The sequence below is a fragment of the Nothobranchius furzeri genome, chromosome 12, assembly GCF_043380555.1.
Source record: "Nothobranchius furzeri strain GRZ-AD chromosome 12, NfurGRZ-RIMD1, whole genome shotgun sequence".
Taxonomy (NCBI): domain Eukaryota; kingdom Metazoa; phylum Chordata; class Actinopteri; order Cyprinodontiformes; family Nothobranchiidae; genus Nothobranchius; species Nothobranchius furzeri.
In genome coordinates this window covers 40,627,041-40,639,165 of record NC_091752.1, presented here as the reverse complement: position 1 = coordinate 40,639,165, position 12,125 = coordinate 40,627,041, and the positions used below count along the sequence as shown (strand labels likewise).

The window sequence follows — 12,125 nt, the reverse complement described above, 5'->3', positions numbered from 1 at the left end:
CTGTTATGGAAATTAAACTAACAAGATGAATAACGTAATTATTTTAGGCACAGACAACATCCCCCACACGTTTGAAAAGCTTGCAACGCGCCTGCTACCAGTTACAAATTGTGAAGAGGAACGATCATTTTCACAAATGGCAAGAATAAAAGATGAACCGAGAACAACACAAACTCAACAGCGCCTCAGTGCACTGTCACTGATGGCTATTGATGTCCACGACCCCCCGTCTACTCCACCGGCCCTATCTGCTCCCACTTCCTGATGTGTAGCTGGTCCCTGCTCCTACCAACCCAGCCCTGATTTTAACAGTAAATCACATATCAGACTTGGACCTTGCCATACCTCATTCATACCTGTTATTATCAGCAGAGAGCGGACAAACAATCATAAACCAAACAAAAGCAACCCCAATAATCTAAAACAATTACCAAAAGTCCCACCTGCAGTTAATACAGTCACTCCTTCACCAGTTACTATTAATATGGCTCTTTTAAATGTTCGCTCTCTGCTGAACAAAACGTTTTTAATAAATGACCTGATTTTAGATCGTAATCTTCACTGTCTGCTTTTAACAGAAACATGGCTGAGTTCAGATGCACCTGTTGTTCTCACAGAGGCTTCTCCGTCAGATTTTAATTTTAATTTTTCAGCGAGGAGTAGCAAAAGGGGAGGCGGTACTGCTTTTATTAGTTCATCAATACTTTCTGCCAAACCAGTTTTATTTGATCATTTTACCACTTTTGAATATACAGCGGCAGTTTTTAGCTCTCCTCATATTTTATGTGTCACAGTTTATCGGCCTCCTAAGCAGAGTGCCATTTTTATTCAAGAATTTTCAGAGTTTTTATCAATCCTTCACAACTCCTTTGAAAGGATCATTTTAGCCGGTGATTTTAATTTACATATAGATAATCCTTCTGATCCTTTTTCAAAGGAGTTTTTAAATATTCTGAGTTATATGGATTTTAGTCAACATGTCACACAGCCAACTCACAACAGAGGACACACCCTGGACTTGGTCATCACGTATGGCCTGTCCACCAGTGTGTCCTCTGTTATTGATTTGGCTGTATCTGATCACTACTGTGTATTTTTTAGCATCACCAGTGTTATCCAGCTGGAACCCTCTGTGAGAACTGTAAGGAAGCGTCATCTCACCCCTGAAGTGGCTGCAGGTTTTCATTAAGTTTTTAGAAAGATCCCTCCCACTCCGGTAACTGCCTCTTGTGATTTTACTGTCAATGATTTTAACAGTAGACTGAAATCCGCTCTCGACCTGCTCGCGCCACTTAAAATCAAAAGTCTATATTCAAAACATGCTTCACCGTGGAGAAATGAAAATCTAAAGAAACTAAAGAGAAATTGCAGGGTTGCAGAGCAGAGATGGAGAAAGAACAAAACAACTATAAATCATCATATATACAGAGCTACTTAAATAATATAATAACGCAGTGAGAAATTCAAGACACGCAAACCTTTCCAAACTCATTCTAGACAATAAACACAATCCCAGAATACGTTTTTCCACCATAAACAACATTTTAAACCGTACATCCAATTCACTTCAGAAAACACCCTCAAATGTTCTCTGTGAGGGAAGTTAGACACCATCAGACGGAATATTTTATCCTCTATAAGTAATAAGGTTTTAGATAAATCTGAATGTGTGTCTATACCAGAGGAAACACTGGACAGTTTTGTCCTGGTAGAAGCTGAGACTCTTAATAAAGTTTTGTCCTCAGTGAGACCCACCACATGTGTTCTGGACCCAATTCCAACTTCGTTTTTTAAACAATTCTATGGATCTTTTAGTGATGAGATTTTAACCCTGATGAATTGCTCACTTCAGACAGGGGTCGTTCCTGCTGCCATTAAAGGGGAGGTGGTGAGGCCCCTGTTGAAGAAGAGCAATTTAGATTTTAATGAATTAAACAATTATTGGCCGATATCTAACTTACCATTTTTAAGCAACGTTTTAGAAAAGTTGGTTTTAAATCAACTAAATGATTTTATAAACACTGTTACGGCCGCCGCCGTTTGGAGCCCAGTGGTGTGCTGCTCTCCGTTCCCTGATCAGCAGTGCAGCAAAGCAGCACCGTGGACAGCGGCTCCTTGGGAAGGTTTATTCAGGACCATGGACAGCGCCGGAGCGGCAGTCACGGCCAGCTGGGACTTCTCACCTCATCAGCTGGCCCTTCAAAAGCGGCCAGTTGGAGATCATCAGGGGAGAGAAATGTTTGTAGTTGCAGAGGCAACGTGTGTTCTCTCCCCGTTGGTGGTTACCTAAGATTTTGTGGTGTAAACCAGTTTGTCTACTTCTAAAGAAGTGACTTTAGAACATTTTGAGTGGTTGGGATTATTTTGAGTTAACTGGTAAATCTTTGGTTTTTTGGTGTGTCTGCTAGACCATCTTGTGGTAACTTACCAGGTGGGGATTTTTCCCCTTTTGCAGTCCCGGTTTCCTGAGCTGTTTTTGGTGTGTTGGTAACTTTAGTTAATTTAGAACTTTTAGTTTGGTTTGTCTTCTAGACAAACCTTGTTTAATTACTTGGTGGGATTTTTCCCCTTTTGAGTTTCATTCCCTTTTAAACAAAGGAGGGTTTACTTTGGATTTAGAGTGGTTGGTCCTTTGGACATTTTCAGTTATTCATCTAACCTTAGTTTGGATAATTCCTAGGAAAGGGTTTTTTGGCCCTTCTTTTGGTTCTTCTTTTTTTTTGTAATAAAACCTTTGAGAATACAAGGACACTTTGAGTTTGGTTTTGCTTGGTCAAGCCTTTTCCTCCCCAATAAGGGTCACTTTTTGTTAGACTGGTCCATTTGATGTTTATTCCCCTCACCTTCCTAGCTGAGCCCACAGAGGGGTGTAACAAACACTCATAATGTCCTAGAGAAATTTCAGTCTGGTTTTAGGGTGAACCACAGCACCGAGACAGCCCTTCTGAAGATTTTAAATGATTTTAGAGTAAATTATGACAAACGGAAGTTGACAGTGTTGGTTCTACTGGATCTAAGCGCTGCCTTCGATACAGTAGACCACACTGTTCTTTTAACTGGTTTAAAAGAGATTGGCCTCTCTGGTGCTGTACATAGATGGTTCACATCCTACCTCACAGACAGGACTTTCATGGTGAGTTTGGATACCTGTTCCTCTAGGGTCTATGGGATTACATGTGGTGTGCCCCAGGGTTCAATTTTAGGCCCAGTGCTTTTTAATCTTTATATGCTCCCTCTTGGCGGTGTAATCAGGAGACACAGGGTCAACTTTCACAGTTATGCTGATGATACACAGTTATACATCTCCATGTCTCCTGATGACTCTCGGCCAATGTCCCTCTTTTTGCTCCTCACTCTCTCCCTCACAGCCTACATCTTCCTCCTCACTCTCAGGGTGGACAGTCTCTGACCTCTCTGGTTCCTCTCCAACCAACTCCTACTTCTATCTTTCATCTGGCTTCTCAGCTCCCTCGTGACTTTCATCCTCTCTCTGTCTATGCTGTTCTTTATTAACAGTGGTAAAAAGGACAAAATGTCCCTTTTTCTTTTCATGGCCGCTGACACTTCCAGTCAGTGCTGCGAGAAAGTCATAGATAAATGAATACTGTGATCCAATCTCAACGTGTCTAAGGCTTAAAATGCAGCAACTTCATTTTTATTTTACAGTTAACGTTACAAAGGAAAAACAAATCAGTATTAACTGTGGATAGACTCAGTTTGGAACTTAAAATTAAATGACAGAAACGCGCGACTACTATCAAAACACTGATGTCAGGAAAATAAACTGTATTGCTTACCTTCGTCTCTTTAGCATCTTTTCCGTTAGTCATCCTCAAGAATTTCTTCGGGTCCCATTTAAACTATTTTTAATCTTTTATTCAAAAATCCACCGAGTAAACCGTTCTGCCCACAGAGTGTGCTGCGCTCTAAAGGCTCCGTGTGAAACGCTGGAGTGCGTTAGTTCCCGTCTCTGAGGCAGCGTGGGGAAAAAAACTCAGATCTCTTCAGCACAGGGGCCATAACAGGGGTCAGGGCCGGTTCTATAGGGGCCCAGGCCCCTGTGGGCCCCTGTTTAAAACCGACAATGTGTGTGTGTGTGTGTGTGTGTGTATGTGCTTGCATATGTCTGTTAATGTTTTTAACCTGTTATGGGAATCTGGGGTCATTTTGTAAAGCACTTTGAGTAGCACTTAGTTTGAAAAGCGCTTTATAAATAAATCGTATTGATTGATTGATATTGAATCTCAGCTTGTCAGGAATCCGGACTCTGATGACATTAATGAATTTACTAATAGAAAGGGCAGCAAGCTGTTTTTCTGAAGGCAAGAGAGGAGACCAACAAGAGGAGACAAAATGAAGAGGAAGGAGCCAGGAGTCAAGAGGAAGAAGGAGACAGGAGTCAAGAGGAGGAAGGAGACAGGAGACAAGACAAGGAAGGAAACAGGAGACAAGATGAGGAAGGAGAGAGGAGACAAGAAGAAGAAGGAAACTGGAGACAAGAGGAGGAAGGAAACAGGAGACAAGAGAAGGAAGGAGACAGGAGACAAGAGGATGAAGGAAACAGGAGACAAGAGGAGGAACGAGACAGGAGACAAGATGAGGAACGAGACAGGAGACAATATGAGGAAGGAGACAAGGTGTGGAAGGAGACAGGAGACAAGATGTGGAAGGAGACAGGAGACAAGATGAGGAAGGAAACAGGAGACAAGATGAGGAAGGAGAAAGGAGACCAGAGGAGGAAGGAGAAAGGAGACAAGATGAGAAAGGAAACAGGAGACCAGAGGAGGAAGGAGAAAGGAGACAAGATGTGGAAGGAGACAGGAGACAAGATGAGGAAGGAAACAGGAGACAAGATGAGGAAGGAGAAAGGAGACCAGAGGAGGAAGGAGAAAGGAGACAAGATGAGAAAGGAAACAGGAGACCAGAGGAGGAAGGAGAAAGGAGACAAGATGTGGAAGAAGACAGGAGACCAGAGGAGGAAGGAGACAGGAGACAAATTAAAAACGTGCAGATATTTAACCCTTGTATCAACATAAGTTTTAATATTGTCAATGTTATGAAATGTCTAAAAAGTGCTTCTGGGTGGCAGTAATGTTGGCGGAGGCTGGGTGGGGTGTGTGTGTGTGTGTGTGTGAGGGGGGGGGGGAGGTGAGGTAGGATGTGAACCATCTAAGCACATTGTGCCCAGGGGCCCCTGCAATGATAATCTGGCCCTGCCGCGAGCCATCTCTTTGTGGCCCCCAACCCCCCCAACCCCCATCCACGACGGCCGTCCGGGAGGTGTAGGATAGATAGGGTTGAGGAAAATCATCAAATAATCAATGCATGTGATGCGGGCATAAACGATTCTGCATCATAGTAGAGTACTATAATCAATTATAGTGGAATGTAGTTTTGTTATTTTAACGGCCGCACCAGCACAGCATCCAAATCTGTCAGAGCGGTGTTGTCCACATTTACCAGTTATGAAAATTTGTTCCGCCTTCATGTGGTTCTGCAGGGCTGAGCGCTGGAGTTATAACCTGAGCCTGAACTGAATCCGCCCGATCGGTTCTGTTGGATTTGGGCCTCGATCAGCGACAGAGAGAAAGAGAGAGAGAGAGAGAGAGAGAGAGAGAGAGAGAGAGAGATTGTATGCTCACTTAAAAGAGAGGATGAGAGGACGCTCCTCCAAACACACATTATTATTTTCATAATTTCATTATTGTTTCTCCTGTGTTGTGATGTCAGGAGATCTGGGGTTCTGACTATCCATGCTTCCTCGTCAAATTTTCCTACCGCAGCATGTTTCGACAGTGTCACTCTGACTATCCGTGCTTCCTCGTCGAATTTTCCTACCAATGCGCATTTCAACAGCTGATTCAGTCTGTCCATGTTACTGAAAATTGGTAGCTACTGTTAATTTATTTTATGAAAAAAAGTGGATAGTGTAAGAAGCAGTTTAATCATTTAGTAAAAATTAACCTCTTAGTTGCTAAAAATATTTGAATATTCTCAGAACAATGAAGATTTACCAACTACTTTTACCCGTGTCGGGAAAGTGATTCATAAAAATGGAGATTTGTAAGACTTTAGCTCTTACCGTTCTATTTCTCTACCTAATCCTTTATTAGACAAATTTATCCACATAGAACAAATATGCTTTCCCCCCAATACTTATAATTATTTGTTTGAATGTATAATTTTGGAGATTGGGCTGCGCAGTGGCGCTGTGGTTAGAGCTGTTGCCTTGCAGCGAGAAGGTCCTGGGTTCGATTCCCGGCCTGGGATCTTTCTGCATGGAGTTTGCATGTTCTCCCTGTGCATGCGTGGGTTCTCTCCGGGTACTACGGCTTCCTCCCACCGTCCAAAAACATGATTGTTAGGTTGATTGGCCTGTCCAAATTGTCCTTAGATGTGAGTGTGTGTGTGTGTGTGTGTGTGTGTGTGTGTGTGTGCATGGTTGTTTGTCCTTTATGTCTCTCTGTTGCCCTGCAATGGACTGGCTCTCTGTTCAGGGTGTACCCCGCCTACTTGCCCGTTGACTGCTGGAGACAGGCAAGATGGATGGATGGATGGATGGATGGAATTTTGGAGATTATTATACAACTATGATAAATTTATTATTTGTATAATATAAAACTTTTGGATATTAATTTTGGACTCTTTCAGAAGGACTGTAAACAATGGGAGAAATTTCTTGTTTACAGTATAATAATGATATTTTAGAAGCCATTTACAAGCTAAATGTCAGGTAAACAGTAATTTAATAAAACAACTTAAAAGAAATACTTACTGTGACCTTCGACAAGTTGAAAGTAACTAGATAAGTGACGAGATTAAACGTAAACTTCCACAGGTAGCGCGTCACGACTTGTAAACAGCCTGTGATGCAATAATCGGCTCCCCACAGCACATTTCGACGGGGAGCACGGATAGTCGGAACACCGGTCTTGGGGAGGGAGCGGGGTCAGTGAGGGTGGCTGCAGTGTGATAATCTGTCTCTTATTTAGGGACACAGAGAAGTTAAAAGGAGAGATAAATAGAATATAGAAGTTCTTGTTCCACTTTATTATTTTGTTTCATGATGATAAACTGATGTTAAATTCAGCTTAAAGAGAAGCTGGGAGGAAGCTTTGGTTCATTTTAAGTTACAGGAGATCTTGTTTCCTATCTGCTCCTCCAGAGACAGCATGGACATGAGGGTCACATGGTGAGGGTCCCACAGGACAGGCTAGTGCAGTCATACAGCCGAGCTGGAGGGGGACAGGTGTTGTCCTGCTTTATATTGCAAGCTTGTGTGTTATGTGCGTTACAGCCAGCGATCCAAACAGCAGCAGCAGCTGCTGCTAATTATTAAAATGTCATACTCTGAGCACTTTATGTCTACGTTCCCTGTAACAATAGTAGTACACTCCTCAAAACTCTTCAAAGGTCAACATATTGAAAAACTACTTTAATGATTATTTTCTGATAATAATCGGTTAGTTTTACCTGCAGGCTGAACATTAAAATAGTCTCCTACACCAATCTTGTGCGTTAGCTTCTGATAGAAAGTAGACGGTGAAACTGTAGTTTCAAATATTGTTCAATCTCTTGATGTTAATCATTGAAAGATATAACTTCATTGAAGACAAGATGTGTGGAGGAGAGAATTTTTTATTTTTTGTTAATGTTTAAAAATGACACAAAACAAGTTCATTACTAACACTTAAAGGGCAAGTCACCCCCTACCAGAGTCTAACTCAACTCCCACTTAAGATAGTTCTCAGGAGCAGCTGTACAGCGTGGTTTGAATCAGCCCATCTGAGTGTAGTTTTGTTCTTATGCCAGCCCCATGACAGAAAGTGGGTGTGCTTTTTGGAAGACTCTGAACCAGGAGATGGCTGCAGGCAGTGACACAGAAAGCAACAAACTCCTGAGCAACCAGTGACGCCGCCCCCTAGCCCATCAACAGCCAGAATCACGTTCCCGGCCCGACTCAGTCTTGCCAGGTACCTCAACGGAGCAGGGACTAAAACTAGGGGAGAAAGTTGGGAACAGTGGTTGGGCCGAGCGGCATCAGTCGGAGTTGCTCCAAGTAGTGCTCCTGGAATACCACCTTTACTGTTTGAAAAATGCAACATATGCTGTTGCCGCGCAGACCAAGAGGGCAGAGCTGCTAACACACACACACACACACACGCTCACAAAGTGTGACATCATAATGCACTCGCTAACGTCAAAGTGTACCTCTTAGCCAATAGCGATAGCAGATTTAAATACAAATGCAGTGCAGAGTTTTTACCTGAAGATGGCGCAACACTGACAGTTTTAGGCAGAGTATTTAAATTAACTAAATGAACTAAGATGCACCAAAGTGCCAATTTACTGACTACAAGTGTCTACAGCACGATTAGACACTCATTTATATAGTTTATCAGCATAAAAGTTGATTTGGGGGTGACTTGCTCTTTAATAAAATCTAGGTTTGGGTGTGCTATTCTTGTTCCTGACGCTGCTCAAACAGGCTGCACAAATATTTTATCACTATTACTCAGTTAATGTTACAGATCCTGAGCTAAGTTTATGTGGTAGTAATGGTAGTAGCAACAATAGCTTTGAATGCTGACAGAAACAGTTTAACAGTCTTTAATTGAAACAATCTTTTCTTAATGTAAACGATCATAGGCAGGTGTTTCATGAATTTGGCCTAAACAATCATGGTGGATGAGTAGGAGGATTTGGATTCCCCTTGCTCCATGCAGAGTGCTTTTGTCACCTCCCTTTCTGTCTGGCTGTGCTTCACATTCATCAGATGGCACAGTAGTTTGTCCTCGGTATACACCACACACACTGCTATTGAGGTAGAACAATACAACATGTAGAATATTCCCCCTATGATCCGTGCAGTGCTGACCTGCTTTCAAATGCTTCAGAGCACTCTTTACACATCACACACAACAGGAAAATCTGATGAGATTATCTTTAGAGCCTGTACAAAAACGGGCTTCCTTAAGATGCTTGTTTTATTTTTACCATCCATGATTTATTCTCACTGTTCTTTGCTCTCTGTAGGATGGTGTGGTTCTGGTCCACTGTAATGCTGGTGTGTCACGCTCTTCCTCCATTGTTATTGGCTACCTGATGTTGAAGGAGGGGCTTCCGTTTGATGATGCGTACAGTCAGGTGAAGCTGGCACGACCATCGATTCGACCAAACCCTGGCTTCTATCAGCAGTTGCAGAACTATACACCTTAATGGACTGCAAATGAAAATACATAACAAAGTAAATGTATAAAATGTGACAAAAGGACATCCTTAGTTCCTGAAAGGAGGTTTCAGTGGTCTCTTGAATCAGAAACAGAATCTGGACCATGAACAAGATCATTTTATGTGTTATCTTTTCATTTTGGCATCTTTTCTTCAAGGGATCCTTGATGTTGAACTTGGAGTCAGGATGCTTACCATTGGTTATGTTGTGTTACCTGATTCAGAGCGAGGTCCAGATCAAATAAAACTGAACTCATCAATAATGAGAAAATGCGTAGTTTCACCGTTGATCTCTGGAAGTAGTCGTTGTTGAAAATGAATAAAAAGGTGTTCTGTTGTTGAAAAGTTTGATGGCTTTGTAACTACCATAAAAATGTGTCTAAAGTACATAGAGCACGGTCTAGTGACTTTGGGGGACACCATATCAGACGTCATGTTTCCTTCTGGCCAGCTCGGGGTCCTTCGCCTGTCGATGACATCACACTAGTTGATTGGGTGGATGCACAATTTATGGAAATTATGTTACCATGTTCAAAGAATGTTTGCAACATTGTGGAGTACTTATGACGTGGAACGACATCACGGCACAAACCCAACCACAGTTTTGATAACGTTAAAGTACTATTGATATTAAAATATTCAAATAAAAGCATACTTACCCATTTTTAATGAATTTGAGTCTCACAAAACACGATGGCAAGTCTGATCACAAATAAACAATAGAGTCACTTCCCGCTTCTTGTTCTCAAGTACCGAGTGATGTTGTGACTATCGCGCGACTTTACAAGAAGTGCTCAGCGGCGCGGCGTGTCCTGTGTGACATATTGACTTCTTGCGCCTGACCCCTTCTTTCCACCGGAGCCGTCAGCAGCACGTTACTGCAGCAGCACGTCATAGCTGCTGATAAGAACCGCTGTGGTCAACAGAACCTTTTCCACCGGAGCCGTCAGCAGCACGAGTCGGCCGCGTCTCAGGAGCAGCATGTCGCGGCCCTTACGCACCGGTTCTATTTTCTACGCGCAACGCCTCTGAAACGGGTCAAGTTCGACATTTTTGGGGAAGGAAAGACAGGAAATTGGAACACGGAAACGGAGCGAAGCTCCCGAGATTTTCAGAATAAAGAAATGTACTGCCTTCCAGTTGCTTTACTTAAAAAAAGTTACTAAATGTGCATCCCCGTGAGAAGTTATCACCTAGCTAGCAGTCTCATTTGTTTTTCAGGTCCGTACTGGCGATTATAAAAAGGACGGAACATAAAACACAAACCTTTTGGAGCCATGTTGTAGCTTTCTCCTGCTTGTTGTTGTGTTTACTGACGAAGTCACTCGTGTGACTTCGTGCTCGGTCGGTGACAGCTGCTCCCCTGCTGCTTCGCGTCTCGTGGGAAGGAACAAGCAGCAGCTTACGCGAGCAAGACGTGCTGCTGCAGTAACGTGCTGCTGACGGCTCCGGTGGAAAGAAGGGGTAACTCTGTCTCCAGTGTGCCCCAGCCTTCAGCAAACTATGAGTTCAGCACCATTTAATTGTCATGAACACGTACAAGAGCTTGCATTTTAACAGAATTCACTTAGCACAACTTACCTGCAGGGACTAACAGGGGCTAACGTGGCATCATGGTCCAGTCTTGCTGCCTTCTTTGCCTTCTGGAGTTCCAGCACTAATCCTTAAGCCTGGTTTATGCTTCTCCATCAGCTCTGCAAGGGACAGACACGCACGGATTGACGGAAGCGTTTTGCTCTTTTGCTTCTCCGTCTCCTGGAGAGTGTTGCAAAGCAATTGCCCGGCAGGACCACAGAGGGTGTAGCGCTGTTCTGTGGTATCATGTCATGTATCGGTCCAAGACAGTGTGTTTATATTGTGTTTTTTGTGTATATAAGAGATTTTTAACACGGACATATTTGTCTCTCATTCTCCCACCTCTTCATGCGCTCCCCACCTCTACACCCACGTTTCCTGTCATTTCCGTCCACAAATAAAACGCTTGCTGCGCATCTTTTCACTCCTCCAGTCACGGGAGAATGAAACATTCATATTTTTAGAGTTTTTTTGCGAGGCATTCTTAAAGCTTCTCCGTGTCTGCCGCTAGTTATCCTTGGCTCTCTTTGCAATGGCGGCGCTGTAAACAACAGCAGTGTCCTGACCAATCACAAGCTTGCGTAACCCGTTTCGTTCGACAGATGTTTAAAAAAGTGGGCTCGACTCCGTACGTACTTGCGTTCCTGCCGGATCCCTACGCAAGGACGGATAATGGCGTTGCGTGTGCTCCGCACTGACACAGACGGAGAAGCATAAATCAGGTTTTAGCCGTGAACTGTCTGCTGCAGACTTAAGTACTTCCCCTTTGGTTAACAAAATTGAGCCCCTCCTCATGCTTGATTGCCCCTAGACAATTTTGTCTTGCAACAGATGTTGTAAACAAATGGAAATGGAGGAAAGGCTGCTTCAGTGCATAAGAAAAACAGCCTTTTACACCGCAATAACACTGCAATTACATTTGTTTTCCTGGCCGTATTTCCAGGTAAAAAACCAGGAAGTGAGAAAACGGTCTATATAGTTTGGCAGAGTGGTACTGCCATGTGATGACGTCATCGGCAGGGGCAGGACCCCGAGCAGATCCAAAAACTACAACGCCAGAAAACTAGCATCGGTATTGCATTCTCTCAATGGAATTAACTGAAGGACCATCAAAGACTGAGGAGCCACGCTGAGGTTGCCTGTTTCTGCTCCACAGGTAACAACATTTACTGTAACGGTTTTTTAAACTAGTGACAGTCATGGAGATATAGTGTAAAACTACCCTGAAATGTGTGTACTGCACCCTAGTGCCAGGAAACTACACACTGTTACTTTAAATAAATGTCCCAGGTATAAAAACAAGGTTCATCAGATCTTTT

General features: G+C 43.1%; 1 protein-coding gene across 2 annotated transcripts in view; it reads left to right on the top strand.

Moving 5' to 3' along the window:
• Window positions 1-9,426, top strand: part of LOC107373197 (dual specificity protein phosphatase 19) — a 71,307-nt gene extending 61,881 nt beyond the window's left edge. For both annotated transcript variants that reach the window (XM_054750422.2, XM_054750423.2), the window contains one exon: window positions 9,037-9,426. In XM_054750422.2, the coding sequence (XP_054606397.2) occupies window positions 9,037-9,219 (183 nt within the window). In that variant the 3' untranslated portion in view covers window positions 9,220-9,426. The remainder of the gene's footprint in view (window positions 1-9,036) is intronic.
• Window positions 9,427-12,125: the final 2,699 nt, after the last annotated feature.